Raw genomic sequence first — 16,764 nt, 5'->3', positions numbered from 1 at the left:
TGATCTCCTGGGGAATCTGGTTTAATACACGTCAGGAGGGATTGTGTGCTCAAGGCTTTGTTCATGGTCATCGCATCGGTTGACGTGTAAGCAGGAGATTCCGCATGCCAAATCGTGGTCCTCGATACCGGCCATCGCTTGAAGTTCTCCATCAGAACTCGGTCCTCGAACTCCACGAAACACGTCAACCAAAACTTCACATAATGGCGCCCCCGAACAAGTACTCCGTTATCCTTCCCACCTACAATGAGCGCAAGAATCTGCCAATCATTTGTTGGCTGATCGAGAAAACCTTTCGCGAGAAGTAAGGCGCCCTCGCTATGTACTTTCAGACTCACTCCGGTCTTCATCCCCAATCGCTAACGTGTCCCTTCCGCTCCCATAGCAACCTCGATTGGGAGGTCATCATTGTTGACGATGCGTCCCCCGACGGGACCCAAGAAATTGCAAAGCAGCTTCAGGGGCTGTGGGGCGAAGACCACATTGTTTTGAAGGCCCGCGCAGGAAAACTCGGCCTCGGGACCGCCTATGTTCACGGCTTGCAATTCGTCACTGGCAACTTTGTTATCATCATGGACGCCGACTTCAGCCATCACCCCAAGTTTATCCCCGAAATGATCAAAATCCAAAAGGAAACCGGCTGTGATATAGTTACGGGAACAAGATACGCGAACCGTGACCACTTGCACGGCGGTGTCTATGGTTGGGATTTAAAACGCAAGCTGACTTCTCGTGGCGCAAACTTGATCGCGGATGTTATGCTGATGCCTGGAGTGAGCGATCTGACGGGCAGTTTCCGTTTGTACAAGAAGCAGGTGTTGGAGAAAGTTATCAAGAGCACTGAGAGCAAGGGCTATACATTCCAGATGGAAATGATGGTTCGGGCAAAAGCAATGGGCTACAAAGTGGAGGAGTGTCCTATCACCTTTGTTGATCGTCTCTATGGAGAGAGTAAACTTGGTGGAGAGGAGATTGTGGAGTATCTCAAGGGGGTCTTCAGCTTGTGGTGGAAGGTCTAAATACCTATCATGTCTCGAACGAATTCCAATACCCTTTTTATTTCTTTTTCGCATTTCTGGATGGCGAACTGGTGCAGCGGGTTTCAGGGAAATGGAAATGTACAACGCAAGGGATTCATGTTTTCTTAGTAGATACTTCTAATGATAATTCTTTGGAATAGTGACACTGATGGAGATTAACTCTCACCGTAATCCATCATTTTGGTGAAATCGACCCTGGGACAAGAGCGAAACCCGGAAGCCAGTTGCTCAGAGCTTTTCCATCTTGTTCAAATATCGTTCAACTCTTGATACGAGTTCCTTCCTCGGCTCTTCTTGAGTTCGTCCGCTCGGCGAATGGAATGCACCTGCGACTAAGCCACTAGTCGTATCCCATATATCACGACCGCCAGCGCCTTGTTTAGTTGCATTTTCCCATCTCTCAAGTAGCATCTCTTTGTTGACCCACATCGGGACGTATTCGTCCTCCTCCCCAGGTAAGACGAGGAGTGAGCCTTTCAGCATACCCCTAGAACCAATTGCACCAAATGTTTGCAGTAGTCGGTCGTCATTAAGGTCAGAGCTAAATAGGTCGTCTTCAAGGGGCGATTCAGGACTGTCTGGGCTTGTTATGCTTAGAAACCGGTGACTAGATAATGGGACATCATGGGGATATCCTAGCTGAGCCGTGGCTGCTAAAGGCAATGCCGTGTCCATGTTACCAGCAGCGACATTCGCCTTTGCTAGAGCGACGAGCTCGTTGTATACTTTTGTCAACGCCTCTGAGGTAGCACTACCGGTTCCGAGAGTTTGCAAGAGATACTCTCTGTCTGATACCGGTGCCTGAAGGATCGCTCCGTCAACTGGTTGTCGTTTTAACCCAGATCCTGCCTGGAGTGGATTTGGGGAATAGAGATAATGGAGGACATCCTGGCTGCCAGTGGAGTGGCCCATCAAAGCAATCATCCCCGGCTTATCGTGACCCCGACCGCCTTTATATCGTCTCACATATGCAACACAGCTACCAATTTCTTCAATATCTCTGTCTAAAGTCGACATGCCCCATCCGCTATAGGAAGACGAAAGGAGCACTGAAAAGACGGACCACTTGGTCGGCTCAAGGGCTTTGGCTATGTCATTGATAAATGGGACTGTCCCCAAGCCATCTGACAGCCCTGCGATAAAAAGCAGCGTATGAGGCTTAAGTTCTGGGGTTGAGCCTCCATGTTCAAATGCGCACAGCTTGTCTAACTGCACTCTCATAGTGGTATCAGCTTGGACCTGGGCCATTCGATGAAGCGAGTATCCCGTGGCTTCTTACATAGTGGTGCAGAATCCCGAGGCGAGGACTGGGAGTGGGCTGTTGATCCATGATAGTTTAAGCCAGAGTCCAATTGGATTACGCTTCTCTTGTCAATGGAATATGACCGTTCGCGGAACTAAGATTGTTGTCGTCTCCGTTACGGTATAGAGGCGGTGGGGTTGACACGGAGGTTCTCTTGATTAGTCATCGCAGCCATGATTCTGATGTCACATACGTACGAGAGCACCCCAGGGACTTTGGACCTTTTGCTGGTTGAAGTTATCGCTGCTGGATGTGGTAACAACGCTGTTGACTTTGCTTTTTATTCACTGGGTTCTGCGCAATTGAAGCTCAGGTGTAGCGAACGTCCAGCAGAAAAAGACGTCTCACGTCTCAAAAGCTTTGAAATCAGAGCCTTACCCGCCCAAGAAAAATCTATTCCTACGTTGTGAACGCATACCTGCTAGGTATGGTTGATAATGGCGCCACCGTTAGCACGACGATCTGGCCGGCTCCGCAGAGCTGCCCGCAAGTACACAGATGACGCTTTTCAAGCCGTAGGACTAAGTCCGGATAACTCTGGATCTGAGCATCTGGCGGCCGAAGAGCTCCAAAATGCTCATGCGTCGGATGAAGACTTTGTAATGGGTGAGGATAACGAACAAGCTGCTGCTGAGGAGGAAGATGGTAGGAAGCCCCTATCGATGTACTCTGGGGGAAATACTGACAGTGAACAGATTTCGATGATGAAACAGGCTCTGTTGTAGGGTTAACTTTTGATAAAACAGAGCAGGCTGAGCGCAAGCTGCTAGCCAAACTAGATAGGGACATGACACATTCCCGAGGGTTGCTTAAACCTGCTGAGCATACCGCAAAGAATACACAGTTGAAATTGACATTCGGAACTGGTGCTGAGGACCTCCTTCCAGCTATTTACGCAAGGGATCGCTGGGCTTATGGGAGAGATTCAACTTTTCCAAGTGCAGAGAGTTTTCAGGGTGCGCAAAGAACCAGCCCATATGGGGTAGGTGGGTTATTTTGCTACCCCAGCTTTAAAATGGAGTTTGAATCTACCGAGGCGTGGGATTGGTATTACGATAGCTCCATCGGAGGCTGTCTTCTGAGGAATCAGCAGATAAGGGCCCTGGAAGAGAATGTGGGGCGAGAGTACTTTCCCAAGGATGGAGATAAGAGGCATACCGTTTTGGTTGGGCCCCCGGGCAAACAGAAGGAATTTCACTTGGGACTCCATGAATTTTTTGATTTCGGGGTGGTTTGGGAACCACCAAACCCGAAAGCGGGTAAGAGTGGCAGGTCAAAAAATCCCGATGCGCGGTCCCACGGTTCGCTGGGCGACAATGCTAAGGATGCTCACGCAATGCCAGAGATGGAGAGGTTCAGGGAAGGTTGGATTCTAAACTTTGGAAGTAAGATACAATGTGCTGCATGGGCTCCAAACTGCAGTGGCACGACCCAGTATCTTGCGGTAGTCGTCCCGCTTCCAGAATCGCAGAAGGCCGCGGAGTGTGATATAAACCTCACTGGGGCTCCTGCTTTTACTCCCTCGCCGCCATATCCAGCCGCGATTCAAATTTGGGCCTTTGAAGCCAAACAAAGCGAAGAAGTTTTCCCTCGACCTTTAGATATGTCTATTGAGCCCCGATTGCGATTAGTTTTATGCACCAGATTTGGCGATGTGAAGCGCCTTTGTTGGTGTCCTATGCCACGAAAACCTCGCTCAAGCCACATAGAAGGGAAAGAATCGATCAATCTTGGTCTCTTAGCGGGAATCTGGGGAGATGGAAGTGTCAAAGTTTTGGATGTGAATATCGAAAAAAATTCACCGACCACGCAATGGGGTACGTTTCCTTGTCAATGTTCGAGCGAAAGCACTGACTCTTAGGTGTAGCAAAAGTTGAAAGCCCGGTGTTCCAGGCGAAACCTCCGTCAACACTGTGTACATGTCTCACTTGGCTTTCTCCGGGTGACCTGGCTGTTGGTTGTGCAAATGGATTCATTGCGGTCTGGAGCCTCCCTGCATCCTGCGGCAAATCGGAATCAAACCCTGTGCCATATATATATACTCCAATTCACACTGCCTACATTCTTAATGTCGTTTCGGCTTATCCAAACCACCCGTACCTCCTTGCTTCCAGCAGTATAGACGGCCAAATGAAGCTCTGCTCTCTTGTCGACCCTCTGGTTGATATCGCCGAAGCGATCAGAACACGAATGGGGACGCTAAATCTATCATATTCACCATTCTTTCAAGCATTTGTGACGACGGATGAAGCAGACTTTGTTCGTTTGCAGCCAGTTCGCCGTTTCTTTTCGACAATCTCTGTCCTTCGTTCTACATCAAGTGTAACTGCGATTGCACCTTGTAGCCCATGCCACCCTACAATCCTGGTAGGTACCGCAGGCGGTCTAGCTATGGCGACTAACCCACTTCGAAGGCTCCTCAACCCAAAAAACAAACATTTCCAGCAAACTTGGTTCTCACATGAGTGGGTTCTCGCGAGGGATACCAAGAGTGAAGAACGACTCGGCGTCAGTAGATTCTATGACGGTTTCAAGGCAGAAAGCCCGAACCTTCTAAGAAGTGCTACGCAAGGAAAGATATCGAGCAATATGATGACCATATATGAGGAGGAGACGGGCATCACCGTCCTTGCTCACAACCCTAATGACCATTGCGGAGGATGGGCATGCGCAGGGTTAGGATGCGGGCTGCTGCGGGTGGAAGACCTAACCCTCCGCCCTCGAAGGTAAACTGCTCTTCGTTGAAATTCGACAGCGACCAAACTATGTGCAACAAGCAGACAGGCTTTAGGCTTGACAGGCGGACTTGCTTGGCTGGATTAGTCATCCTTGGCGATCTCGGTCCCCGCTGACCGAAGTAGGATGGCGACCGAGAGCCTCTTTGTTTACTCTGTCCCAATCCAAACAATAAGCTGTTCACAAACCCAGAGGGCACAGGGGATTTCAGTTTGGCACGGACTGGAACAGAAACCATGAATCAGGTCTGTCTATGATTTGGCATCCGAAGGGCTGCCAGCGCCGGGCGCGTTCATTTAATGGGTGGCTGGGAGTTCGACCAGCCACCCCAAATTCGTTCCGCCAGGAATGGCTCGAGGGGTTGGCTCGATCAAGATGTCATGATGGAATGTGAATATGTTTCTGAAGATAAATCTATGGAGTATGCGGTACCTTGGCACACTTATTATCTTCTAGGTGCAGGTGCCCATCGTGGACTCTCCTTGTTGAGGTTTCAGTGCAGAACACAAGTTCGAAACGAGACAGTACTCTTCACATATTTAGCCTTTGTCTCCTGTCGTCACTCATTATGCGGCTTCAAAGTTTGATTGCCGTCGCCCTAAGTCTCGGTTTCACTCTCTTCGCAGTCTCGCTTCCGCTATCGCCCAAGCGATCTATTCATTCCCCCAATGAGCGAAGACCAGTCACATATTCAGTGGTTCAAGTGGACGGTGGCTCGACCACAACTGATAGTGGCTCTCCGAATGTCATTACGGTGCCTATACCGGCCCCTCCCGTTACGGAGACCCTAATCTCCACCGTGACCATACATCCATCGTCGTCGAGTGGTGTAACGATGACGAGATCCTCCAGCCTCTCCACAGCTACGAAGACAACGTCGAAAGCAGAGCCGACAACCCCAAAGAGCCCAACGATAACAGAGACGGCCTCCTCGTCAACCCCAAATAGCACCTCTTCACCAAAGGTGACACCTTCATGTCCTACCACGGAGATAGGCACAATCTCGTCAACAGTTCCTGTCTACCCATCTTCATCGCTGCCGCACCCATCAGGCTCCCCGGCCACATCGACCTGTTACTCTAGTCTAACGTTCCACCTTCCAATGCTTACACCTCTTCCTTCGATATGAATATGTTACTGGCGACCAATATGGATGTTTGCTAGACATGAACGATGTTTTTATGTTTCTTTGTTAAATATTGGTAGGTTTGTGGATAAGTGAGTTGTATAATATGGGAAACATCAATAGTGAGTTAGGCGTTTTAGATGGGTAGGATGGGCATTGGAAACATGATTTATGATTTGTGATTAGCATATGAATCGGCAGCTCAACCAATACCATAGAGTACAGGTGCTATGTCCGAACTAAATCTACATGCTGTTGATGTCTCTTGAATCTGCTTTGTTAGTTGATACTATGATACCGATCTTTGATTCATTATACAAGGTCTGAATGAGAATTTTGTTAAATAGCTGTTTTCCATAGTGACAGAACAACAACTGCCATCTGTGTCTCCTGCAACCAGGGGGTTTATGCTGCTGCTAACCTACCCGTGCCGTTGGGGTCAGCCACCTCTCAACTGTCCAGTTGAGATAACCTGAATGGGTTAGAAACAGTGCATAGAGGAGTGAGCTGTTGAAGACCATGTGCAAGGATCATGTCAGAACCTGATGCCTTCTTTGGCGCTGTTGTCTTATCACTCTAACTGCTTCTACTTTACTTTCGTGAGGCGAAGTGAGTTGGTCATGATACATGGGATTTCTAATATCAGACAAGCCAGCTTCTGGTTTCAGGAGGAAGAAAGTTTCCTCCGCCTGCATTTGAGTTTCAGCCTGGTAGGCCATGTTTCAATGTCTTGTTATCTCCGCGGAGGGTAGTGTTCACAAACCGTTGTTCCTCCAGAATCCAAAATCCACATTTGGTGTCAGCCACTTCCTTGGCCTTTCTTCGGTGGGAATTGTGGGACGTCTTTTTCACCACTCTATACGGAGTACTTGTCACTGCAGGCCTGTCAGTAGGCTTCTCAGCCCCCAGTCCTTTGGTATCCTCTGGCTTTCGCGATTGCGCTGCACGAGCCGAAGCTCCTTTTCATAACATTTCATTTTTCCAGCCAAGAAAGAGTCGAGTGAATCACATATCCTGTCCACCTCCAACTTGTAGGTAAACCAAAGTTATGCATTGGATGCATACTTAAAATAAACAGGATACCGATCAGAATGGGCCCAGTCTAATAGTCGGGGGAGGTATCATCTGTTAACACCCATACTTCATGTAGGAGATGTCTTTTTGGGTGGAATAAACCAGTATAGTTGAAACGACCAGCTGACACGGGTTTGTGCTTTTTCCAAAGTCTCTCCGGGAAATTGCTTCTAAGTATTCTTGTTTGTCTCAATCATCTGCTTTATACCTGGTACTCTAACCTTGAGGAGTGTTGCAAGTTGCAGGGTATTAAGCATTTTTATACCTTCACCGCCCAAAAAATGTTTTGCTATTAGTTTTGAAGGCAAGAAAACGCCCTAGAAGAGATCTCAGGTGGCTGGGATTCAAAGATGTAATGGGCGCGTCTCGCGCTGTCATATTTTGGAAGATGCTGTTCTTCGTACCCAGGGCGCATCGTAGTCGGCCTTCGGGGGGTTTCCTGGGTTCCTCGCCTCGCAAGAAGATTGAAGAGCGCGCCTGTAGATCTCCGAGCGAAACGTTGCGTGGGAGTCACCGAGCAGGTAGCCGCAATAGAGCCTATACTCCATAGTATGCTAGTGAATCCAAAAAGGTTTTGCTCAATAGAGATGTGGCTTCTTTATCTTTTTGGGGCCGTTGGCCTTTAACCCACCGTGAAAGTGTTGCTGTATTAACTCCATTGATATTCAATTGCGGTATGTGTTAAATTCGGAATCAACTGCAAAGTAAATTCTTGTAACGCGAACTCTATAGCTTCTTCATTGATTATTGTTGAGATCGTGAACGTGTTGCGTTATCTTGGTTCTGGAAGAATTCAAGATGGACGTAATTATCCAAACTCCAGATCCCGCTAGCGTGGAGTTAATCTGGCCGTTGCTCCAGGCATTTATCGGATCGGTTGATTGCGCAAGACTACAACCCTTCAACGAAAGCCATTTCACGTCCTGGTTACACTGGTGAATCTGTTAATTCGACCATTCGTGGGCAAAATATTCTCTAGAGCGTCAACAGCCGTGTGAAGATCCAGCGCCTCGGATATTCCTGCAGGCACCATGGCCAGCGGGCCGCACCTTTCTGAGGACCAGAGCCGTCTGCTCGAAGAGGCCTTGGCGGTCGTTCGGCAGCAGTCGTTAATGATGCGAAGATGCCTGGAAACCCCTGGGAAGCTAATGGACGCACTGAAATGCGCGTAAGTGCTCGATGCGTAACCATCTCCAGCTTGGTTTCTACGTTGTGCCCAGGTTTCGCTGACATGGTCCAGTTCTACCCTGATTTCAGAACTTCGCACGCCCAGCCTACCTCCGAAACAATATTATGAACTGTACATGGCCGTATTCGATGCCCTGCGCCATTTATCCGACTATCTTCGGGAGAGCCATCCTGTAAACCATTTGGCCGACTTGTACGAACTTGTTCAATATGCTGGCAACATCATCCCGCGCCTATATCTTATGATCACTGTTGGCACTGTATATATGGCTATCTCAGATGCCCCCGTGAAAGAGATCATGAAGGATATGATGGAAATGAGCAGAGGGGTACAACATCCGGTGCGTGGTTTGTTTTTGAGATACTATCTATCTGGGCAAGCAAGGGATCATTTGCCGACCGACACGGGAGAGGGGCCTCAAGGCAACCTGCAAGATTCGATCAATTTCATCTTGACGAACTTTGTGGAAATGAACAAGTTGTGGGTTCGACTGCAGCACCAAGGACATTCGCGGGAACGAGAGCAGAGAACCCAGGAGAGACGGGAACTTGAGGTTTTGGTTGGAAGTAACTTGGTTCGCCTCAGCCAATTGGTCGACCTGGAGACGTATAGATCGGTGATACTACAACCTCTTCTGGAACAGGTGGTGCAATGCAGAGATGTGCTCGCTCAGGAGTATCTCTTGGAAGGTGAGCTTAGTATCCCCCACAGGAAGGAAATAAGAATTTGCGCTGAGATTCATATTATAGTGATTACCAAGGCCTTCCCCGATGAATACCATCTACACACCCTCGATATGTTGCTTACAGCAATCTCAAAGCTTAACCCCCACGTTGACATGAAAAAGATCGTTATCGGCTTAATGGATAGATTATCGTCTTATGCGAGTCGCGATTCTGATAGTAAGGACACCATTGAGGCCAAGAGGGAAGCAGAAGAAGATGCAACCCGAAAATTACTGGAGCGCGTGAAAATATCCGAAGAGCCCGGACCTACCGAAGCACCCGAGACCAAACAGAATGGTACTGCTGAACCAGCGAAAGAAAGTAAGAAGGAAAAAAGTGAACAGGAATCTCTACCAGGGGTTTCTGTTGAAGCTCCCAAGGAGGATACGGGCGCGGAGTCCAAATCGGCGTTACCGGGTGATATCAAACTGTATGAAGTTTTCTATGATCAGGTCGTGAACTTGGTAAAAACTCGGGGGTTACCCATTCAAGATACTATTGCGCTCCTAGTTTCTCTGGCCAACCTTGCGCTGTAAGTTTTCCGGACGTCTACAATTCTACCAGGCGACTAATGAAAGCACAGGAATATATATCCAAATAAACTAGGTTTGATGCCTCGCTTGTGATTTTTGCTGCAGATCATGAAGTGTGCTAACTGGTGATGCAGAATATGTTGATCAAATTCTCGAATTTGCGACCCAAAAGACCTTAGAACATGCCGATAGCGCAGACCTGCACTCTGCGCCAGCCCAATCTAGCCTTCTTAATCTCCTCTTAGCTCCTATTCATTCTTACGCTTCCATTTTCACGGCACTATCTCTTCCAAACTATATCCCTCTATATGCTGCGCAATCATATCCAACCCGGCGTGCCGTCGCTGGGGATATTTCTCGCAATATTTTGAGAAGTAAAACCCTGATATCCACGACGGAAAGCCTTGACAATGTGCTCCGAGTTCTCAAGGTTCTAATAAAAGAAGGAATGCAACAGCCGCTTGGCTACCCGGGCATGTCGACACAACGACGTGGTGAAACGGACGAGACGCTCGAGGAGCAGGGATGGTTAGCGCGAATAGTCCACTTCATTCAGGGTTCAAACAATGATATCCAATTCAAAGTAAGATCTTGGAGCGAAGCACGTTGTTTCATTCCGCTAACTCTGGCCCCCAGCTTTTACAAGCTACGAGGACAGCCTACTTAGAAGGAAACGAGAGAATCCGCTATACTACTCCCGCAATTATCACTGCCTCGCTCAAATTGGCCCGGCATTTAAAGAAGCGGGAGCATTTTGAAGATAACTTCCAATCACAATCCACAGCGCTATTTAGGTTCATGCACCAATGTGTAAGCACCTTATATCAACGGGTAAATTCGGGTTGTGCAGAATTATCGTTGCGACTTTTCGTTCTCTGCGGTCAAGTAGCCGATGAGGTCGGATTTGAAGAATTTAGCTACGAATTCTTCGCGCAGGCATTTACAGTATACGAGGATTCTATCAGCGATTCAAGAGCACAGTTCCAAGCTGTGTGTATTCTTGTTAGCGCGTTGTATGGAACGAGGAACTTTTCAAGAGAAAACTATGACACTCTTATTACTAAGGCCGCTTTGCATGGAAGTAAGCTTCTGAAGAAGCCAGATCAATGTCGAGCAGTTTATCTGGCAAGCCATCTGTGGTGGGTTATGGATAGTCCACAGCCAGAAGGCGAAGAGCCCAAGGTCGTAAGTGACCCTGACCCAACACACAGTGTTGCCTTTTTATCTGGAAAGTGTTACAAGTATATACTAACTCTAACTCAACAGGTCTATCGCGACGGCAAAAGAGTCCTCGAATGCCTTCAACGCGCTCTCCGCGTTGCCGATGCATGCATGGACACCGCCGTCTCCGTTGAACTCTTCATAGAGATCCTTAACCGCTACGTCTACTATTTTGACCAGCAAAACGAAAGCGTCACCATTAAGTACCTCAACGGGCTCATCGAGCTCATCCAGTCTAATCTCCAGAGCAACCAGGTTGATGGGTCCATCAACTCCAGCCTTGAAAACCCAAAGCGGCATTTCCAACGAACACTTGAGTATATTAAATCGAGGGAGTACGAAGGAGTGGTCACGGAGCCGTCGGTGTGATGTAAACAGAACTCTGTGTGGCTAATGACTTGATGTATGTTTAGCTTATGAATGGATCTTATATGTATGCAATGCAGCTTTGACTGCCGGCTTTGTATACCTGAATTTCTATGGGTGGCTTTTTTGGGTGCTTTCCCCCCTTTTCCCTCCATGGAGTATGAATTAGCTTAGTATTTAATACATGTGATACCTTCCGGACTGTGACCCTTGACTGTAATTGGAGATGGCTAATAGAATGATAATTGGCTGTCGAACAACGTTCAATTTCATTTCTCTGCATCCTATGCATGAGTTTGAAAAGTACGGGACCACAAAACAAAGAAGGTACCCATGAACAGCTAGCCAGCTGTCATTGCCATGCCATGCCTGCCTGCCAGAATGCCTGCCTTCCTTGCTGCAATACACTACATGAAAAGCTTGTATTCCAAGCAGCAACTTAAAAACTAACATGTATAAGAGAAACGGAAAACACAATAGTAGCACCTAGCTCGAAAAAAAGGCAAGGCAATAGAATGTTCAAACACAGGCAGTGAAGTAGAATAAAAAACGCCTGAAAGTTCGAACAACCAGGAAAAAGTAAAGAGGTGACGTTTGAAAGTAGGGGATAAAGGACATCTGATGACAGTGGTTGTTCATGCAAACATGGTAAAGACATTAGAGGGTCATGACGATAAGGATAGGAGTTTAACAGCCGACACTAGGGGTGAGAAGAGATAAGCTCCCTGGCCAGCTTCGAACCCATAGCTCTAAAATCCCGTAGTGGGAGAGATATTCGTGGTAGCAAACTGTCTCGAGCCACTTCCTGGAGTAGGTAAACTGGAACCTGGCACAGGACTACCAATGTCTCCGGGTACTACACTTCCTCGAGTACTCGACGATATGCTGTTATTATCCGGTTCGAACTTGACGAATGTGCCCTTAGGCCCTTCATTCTTGATGATAAAAGAGCCTCCGCCGTTTTGAGGATTGCCTTCCGTGTCACATATATCGAGCATCTCGTCAAGACCAATTTGCGATTCATTCGGAGAATTTAACTGCTCCACTTGACGAAGAATTTGATTCACATTGTGATACCCGGAACTATCGGTGCCGCTAGTCGTATTTAGCTGCTTGCAAGCTTGGATTACTGATAGTCGGATTGCAACAGGCCGTGATGTGTGCGCACGATGAGATCCGCCAAGGATGCCAAAAGCATTGGTTGGCCATCCAGCCCCTTTTAACACAAGTTAGCACCTAAGATAGCTTTGGAATTCCATTTCACTGACCTGAGCTCGGCCCCCAAGATGGAGCTGCTGGAAACCCGGGAGACCCAAATGGATTGTGTGCCCAACCCGCTCCCGATCCCGGTGCTCCTAAGGAGAAATGTGGCTTAGAAGCTACAATAGGACTGGTTAGTGCAAAACGCTACTATGATATGGGAAAAATCTTAACTTACAACCAAGGTGATCAGAGAATAACGACGGGCCTGCAAATCCGATTCTTCCAGCGCCAGGAAGACCCGGCGGGAGGGCCGAAGACAGGGGTTGTGATGGGGGTGCTGTGAGAGGGATGTCACTGTCATCAAGCAATGCACTGCTACCCAATTGAGTGCTGAGCTCATCAATCTCTTGTTGGTTCGTTTTCGATTCATCTTTATGCTGGTCGTGTGGCACTGTACTAGCGGGTCGTTGAATAGGAGCTGGTCGGGAAATGGGTTGGCTTTGAGGTTGGGTTTCATGCTGGTTTCTTTCAAAGGATATAGAGGGCTGTCTAGTATGTGTCAAGGAAGCTCCAGAGTTTTGTGACGATTGTGGGGCCGCTGCAGATATCGGGCCAGCTGCATTGGGTTGTGGATGGAACGGGAGGGATGTATGCCCTACTTCCATTTGAAATCCACGACCTTGACCAAGATGTCGTGGTCCTGTGATTCCTGGAGGGAGAGGGATACTGTCTGGAGAGGCAAACCCACGATATTGTCCTCCAAGAGGCCCAGAGTGATTTGTGTACATCGACATGTCATGGGCCATAGGCATGCGAGGTCCCATCGCTGGAATTGTACCGGGATTAGTAGGCAACCCATTCAATGATTGCATAGGGCTGAAACCGAGCGTATGAGAACCACGGCCAACGCCACCTAATGGAGAGAGCGGAGCAGACGGCTGTGGATGATGGAGGAGCGGAGCCTGAGATACTCCTTTTCCCGGTATCGTAGTGCTTACTGATCCAGGTGATAAAGACGAAGTCTGCGAGATATCTACGTGTGCAGGTTGGGACCGCGGAGATGACGCGTGAGAACCTTGCTGCGAAGGCTGTCGTGGACGTATTGGTGTAGGAGCCTTTGGAACAACCGGGGTGGCGACTTGGAAATGTGGAGATTGAAGAGCTGACGGACCTTGGGGGTGTTGTAGTCCTGGAGGAAGATGCGTCGGGCCAGACTGAGAAGCACGTTTGGCGGCCTGAACTGCGGCTGCTTGGGCAGCCGCTTGCTGCGCAGCTTGCTCTTCACGCTTAGCTTTCTCTCTGCTTTCACGTTCGGCTTTGGCAGCAGCCTCCTTTTCTTGCCTGGCTTTTTCTTCTCGTTCCCTTCGTTCGCGCTCTTCCTTGATCTTCTTTTCGCGTAACTCCCTTTCTTTGGCCTCTTTCTCTTCTCGTTCTCTCTTTTTCGCTTCCTCGCGCTTCTTCTTCTCCCGCTCTTTCTGCTCCCGCTGCTTTCGTTCGAACTCGGCCTGACGTTCACGCTCTTCTTTAAGTCGCTTTTGTCGTTCCGCTTCTTTCCGTTGTCGTTCTTCCTCTTGAGCTTTCTTTTCAGCCTCACGTTTCTTTCGTTGCTCTTCCTTCTTCCGCCGCTGCTCCTCTAGTCGCTTCTCCTCTAACGCCTTTTGGGCAGCTTCCTCTGCAGCCCGCTCGGCCTCCCGTTTTGCTCTCTCCTCTTCTTTGGCTTGCTTCTGGAGTTTCTTCTTGTCTTTTCTTTTTTGAGCCTCGCGGGCTTTCTTTGCCTCACGTTCCACATCAAGCCGATTCTCTTCTTCTAATTCTTCGATGAGCCGCTCTTGACGTTCACGAGCAATCTTCTCTCTATACGCCGTCAGGACTCGTTGTTCAAACATTCGTGCTGCAAATATTTGAAACATCCTCCTTCCTTCTTCCATCCGTTGTTCCTCTGTCATTGCATCCTGTTCATTCCTGTCAGTATGGTGCTGGTATACCAGGATTGCACAATGAACGGACCATTTCATCTTCCTCATATTCTTCATCATCTTGACTATCATAATCTTCCTCTTCTTCATCATCATATTCTTCTTCATCCAAAGGTGGACCATGATTATGACCTGCATGCATGGACTGATGGGCTGCGGACGCAGCTGCATACTGCGTGTCTTCTTCACGTTGCATTCGCCGCTCAGCTAATTGCTCCATCATATCAATAAAATGCTTCCCGTCATTTTTGAGAAGGTCATCAGCTACTGTAAGAATTCCATCTATTACATGTAAAGTCAATGATGTTCCAAACCAATTGGTAGGGAGCACAAGGAAACCGCACCTTTCACAGTTAAGCTATTCCCAAATGCGAAGAAATCGGCGCGCGTTGTTCTGGCTGCATCCTCCAATTCATCCTCGCTATACGGCTCGTCATCCTCATCGTCCTCATCGTAATCATCATCTAAGTCTTCATCGTCGTCAGGGAGTTCTTGGACTCTACCTCTCGACGGATGTTGGGCGACGGGATGATGAGAATGTCGATCGAGAGTTCGAAGAGGGGGTTGGTAGAGCCGCGGGGGTGCTCCAATGGGCGCACCATTTTCGAACGATCCTTGTTTATGGTTCGCATATTGCTCAAGCTCTTCATAGTATGCATCATAAAGGACCTCTAGTTCCTCCTCAATTGCGGTTCGTTTTCTCCCACAAACTGTACAACTACAGGAATGCTTCTGTTGTTCCTTCATTTTTCGCAATACAGCTTCCTTTTCTACTTTGACCAACGATCGGCGCTCCTCCTCACCGAGTTGAAGCCAGAACTCTTTGATTCGTTCCCGTTCTTCGTGGGTCGATGTATTCCAGATGCGGTCTTTGGTCACTTTGTGTGCAGATCGGTATGCGGAACTGGACAAAGGTGGCAGGGTGACAGGGCGGGCGAGCGACGCGGACGGGGTAGACATGGACGTAGAGCTCCCCTCGGCTTGATGAGACTGAGAGCGGCTCTTTCTATTTTTCTTCTTTTTGCCTTTTCGCTTGGAGGGCTCTTGAGATTGATGGAGCACACCGTTTTTATCGTGCTGAAGTCCACGTTGGCCCTGTGTAGAATAATGAGTCTCATCATCTGTATAGTCCAAATCATCATTGTCAAAGGCCGCGTGCTGTCCTTGCGTCGCTGCTCGACTAAAGTCCGCAACGATGTCATGGCCACCGTCACCATTCTGTGCCGGCATGTTACTAGACTGTCGCTCCGCAGCGAGGCGGGCAGCCTGCTTCTGCCGTCTCTTCTGCTTCTTCCGGTTCACGGTCGTCGTGGCGGTTGGCGTTTCGGGACTCTCCATATGCTCTGGGGAGCTAGTGCGGGTCTCTGGGGATCCGGTCGATTTCGCACCGGCGATTGAATTTTGTGTTGTAGGCTTGGTCGGAGCTTTCTTAGATGTGCTAGTCGCAGAGATCTGCTTCGATACATTGGTTGGCGGTGCCATCGAACGTTTGGAGTTGGATGGCATGTTGCTATATCACCAAGCGCCTTGGTCGACTCGCCGGCCGAAAAGTAAGAGCGCCTGTGGGGGATCGGATGACGGGGGAGGGGAACGACAGGGCCAGGGCGGAAGAGTGAGAACACGTCTTGCCCTCGAGGCTCGCGTCGATCGGGAGGCGGATAGAGCGAAGGCGAGAAGTAGCACTGCAGAGTAGGTTTGGTAGTTAGGCGTACACAGCAGCAAAACGCTATTCTTGGGACAAAATGATAGAGGTGGTGATGAGGGAGATTGGTAGGGAGCAGGCGGAATTGGCGGCGGGAAATCGGCGGAGTACAGCCCGTCAGTCGCTGTAGAATGCCGCAGGGCAATCTTTTCAGAGGCTCGAGGAGTCGGTTTGGTGGGTGAAGGGCGACAGCGCTGGCTGATTCGCGGGTTCGTCGACGATTCGCCTTTCTTGGGTGGTGGGTGTTTGAGCGTGCAAGACTGGCCGCGACACAGGATTGGTGGAAACGGCAAAATGCCGCCCAGCCATCCCAAAACAGCAAGATTAGACGCCGCAAGCGACGCGAATCCACCTTTCCTATTCGGGACTAACCGCCTTGTACGGTACATGACGGTATATCTGTTCTGCCACTGAAATATTACAACGACTACCTCAATGTTCCCCGCCATATAAATTTCGCTGGGGGTGACTTTCCGCGCAGCGTCGCAGCGCTCCGGCTGAAGCGTTCCTTTACTGTTGCATTTGACTATGAGACATACAGGGCACGCCAGTTCTGCTGGACATGTTTTC

General features: G+C 49.0%; 6 protein-coding genes across 7 annotated transcripts; 3 read left to right on the top strand and 3 right to left on the bottom strand.

The window, feature by feature from the left end:
• The first annotated feature begins 14 nt into the window (after positions 1-14).
• Positions 15-1,233, top strand: CIMG_03595 (dolichol-phosphate mannosyltransferase). The gene is made up of 2 exons (XM_001244153.2): positions 15-304; positions 386-1,233. Exons 1-2 carry the CDS (start codon positions 105-107, stop codon positions 1,017-1,019), a joined length of 834 nt encoding a protein of 277 aa, XP_001244154.2. The 5' UTR covers positions 15-104; the 3' UTR covers positions 1,020-1,233.
• Positions 1,118-2,432, bottom strand: CIMG_03594 (esterase). The gene is made up of 2 exons (XM_001244152.2): positions 2,320-2,432; positions 1,118-2,249 (listed from the first exon to the last, which is right to left on the bottom strand). The coding sequence occupies exons 1-2, from the start codon at positions 2,368-2,370 to the stop codon at positions 1,269-1,271; spliced, it is 1,032 nt and encodes a 343-aa protein (XP_001244153.1). The 5' UTR covers positions 2,371-2,432; the 3' UTR covers positions 1,118-1,268.
• A 156-nt stretch (positions 2,433-2,588) lies between these two features.
• Positions 2,589-6,598, top strand: CIMG_03593 (transcription factor tfiiic complex subunit tfc6). Its single transcript, XM_001244151.2, has 4 exons — positions 2,589-2,988; positions 3,039-4,160; positions 4,211-5,069; positions 5,281-6,598. Exons 1-4 carry the CDS (start codon positions 2,781-2,783, stop codon positions 5,471-5,473), a joined length of 2,382 nt encoding a protein of 793 aa, XP_001244152.2. The 5' UTR covers positions 2,589-2,780; the 3' UTR covers positions 5,474-6,598.
• Positions 6,599-6,907: 309 nt separating this feature from the next.
• Positions 6,908-7,827, bottom strand: CIMG_03591 (uncharacterized protein; the record flags this gene model as incomplete). The annotated part of the gene is made up of 4 exons (XM_001244149.2): positions 6,908-7,164; positions 7,271-7,307; positions 7,501-7,596; positions 7,684-7,827. 4 exons carry the CDS (start codon positions 7,825-7,827, stop codon positions 6,908-6,910), a joined length of 534 nt encoding a protein of 177 aa, XP_001244150.2.
• A 346-nt stretch (positions 7,828-8,173) lies between these two features.
• Positions 8,174-11,520, top strand: CIMG_03590. 2 transcript variants are annotated; one of them, XM_004446318.1, is made up of 8 exons: positions 8,174-8,447; positions 8,520-8,808; positions 8,891-9,157; positions 9,218-9,725; positions 9,777-9,799; positions 9,861-10,309; positions 10,363-10,911; positions 10,993-11,520. In XM_004446318.1, the coding sequence occupies exons 3-8, from the start codon at positions 8,938-8,940 to the stop codon at positions 11,314-11,316; spliced, it is 2,073 nt and encodes a 690-aa protein (XP_004446375.1). In that variant the 5' UTR covers positions 8,174-8,447; positions 8,520-8,808; positions 8,891-8,937; the 3' UTR covers positions 11,317-11,520. The 2 variants fall into 2 exon arrangements, with proteins under 2 accessions (XP_004446375.1, XP_004446374.1); XM_004446317.1 differs by having other exon boundaries at positions 8,520-9,157.
• Positions 11,469-16,419, bottom strand: CIMG_03589 (stress response protein NST1). The gene is made up of 5 exons (XM_001244147.2): positions 14,837-16,419; positions 14,524-14,774; positions 12,752-14,468; positions 12,582-12,692; positions 11,469-12,529 (listed from the first exon to the last, which is right to left on the bottom strand). Exons 1-5 carry the CDS (start codon positions 15,996-15,998, stop codon positions 12,063-12,065), a joined length of 3,708 nt encoding a protein of 1,235 aa, XP_001244148.2. The 5' UTR covers positions 15,999-16,419; the 3' UTR covers positions 11,469-12,062.
• Positions 16,420-16,764: the final 345 nt, after the last annotated feature.

The sequence above is a fragment of the Coccidioides immitis genome (assembly GCF_000149335.2).
Source record: "Coccidioides immitis RS genomic scaffold supercont3.6, whole genome shotgun sequence".
NCBI lineage: Eukaryota > Fungi > Ascomycota > Eurotiomycetes > Onygenales > Onygenaceae > Coccidioides > Coccidioides immitis.
Note: the sequence above shows the minus strand (reverse complement) of the source record. Positions and strands in the feature narration are given on the sequence as shown.

What these genes read in the sequence shown, in the direction of transcription:
- CIMG_03595 (XM_001244153.2), top strand. Translation starts at nt 105, where the DNA reads ATGCCAAATCGTGGTCCTCGATACCGGCCATCGCTTGAAGTTCTCCAT. An exon ending in GAGAAAACCTTTCGCGAGAA is followed by an intron (nt 305 to 385) that starts GTAAGGCGCCCT and finishes CCGCTCCCATAG; the next exon opens with CAACCTCGATTGGGAGGTCA.
- CIMG_03594 (XM_001244152.2), bottom strand. Translation starts at nt 2,370, where the DNA reads ATGGATCAACAGCCCACTCCCAGTCCTCGCCTCGGGATTCTGCACCAC. An exon ending in TCGGGATTCTGCACCACTAT is followed by an intron (nt 2,250 to 2,319) that starts GTAAGAAGCCAC and finishes ATGAGAGTGCAG; the next exon opens with TTAGACAAGCTGTGCGCATT.
- CIMG_03593 (XM_001244151.2), top strand. Translation starts at nt 2,781, where the DNA reads ATGGCGCCACCGTTAGCACGACGATCTGGCCGGCTCCGCAGAGCTGCC. An exon ending in TTCACCGACCACGCAATGGG is followed by an intron (nt 4,161 to 4,210) that starts GTACGTTTCCTT and finishes TCTTAGGTGTAG; the next exon opens with CAAAAGTTGAAAGCCCGGTG. An exon ending in CTAACCCTCCGCCCTCGAAG is followed by an intron (nt 5,070 to 5,280) that starts GTAAACTGCTCT and finishes CAGAGGGCACAG; the next exon opens with GGGATTTCAGTTTGGCACGG.
- CIMG_03590 (XM_004446317.1), top strand. Translation starts at nt 8,311, where the DNA reads ATGGCCAGCGGGCCGCACCTTTCTGAGGACCAGAGCCGTCTGCTCGAA. An exon ending in TCTCTGGCCAACCTTGCGCT is followed by an intron (nt 9,726 to 9,776) that starts GTAAGTTTTCCG and finishes ATGAAAGCACAG; the next exon opens with GAATATATATCCAAATAAAC. An exon ending in AAGGCGAAGAGCCCAAGGTC is followed by an intron (nt 10,912 to 10,992) that starts GTAAGTGACCCT and finishes CTAACTCAACAG; the next exon opens with GTCTATCGCGACGGCAAAAG.
- CIMG_03589 (XM_001244147.2), bottom strand. Translation starts at nt 15,998, where the DNA reads ATGCCATCCAACTCCAAACGTTCGATGGCACCGCCAACCAATGTATCG. An exon ending in GAATAGCTTAACTGTGAAAG is followed by an intron (nt 14,775 to 14,836) that starts GTGCGGTTTCCT and finishes TACATGTAATAG; the next exon opens with ATGGAATTCTTACAGTAGCT. An exon ending in ATTCTCTGATCACCTTGGTT is followed by an intron (nt 12,693 to 12,751) that starts GTAAGTTAAGAT and finishes GTCCTATTGTAG; the next exon opens with CTTCTAAGCCACATTTCTCC.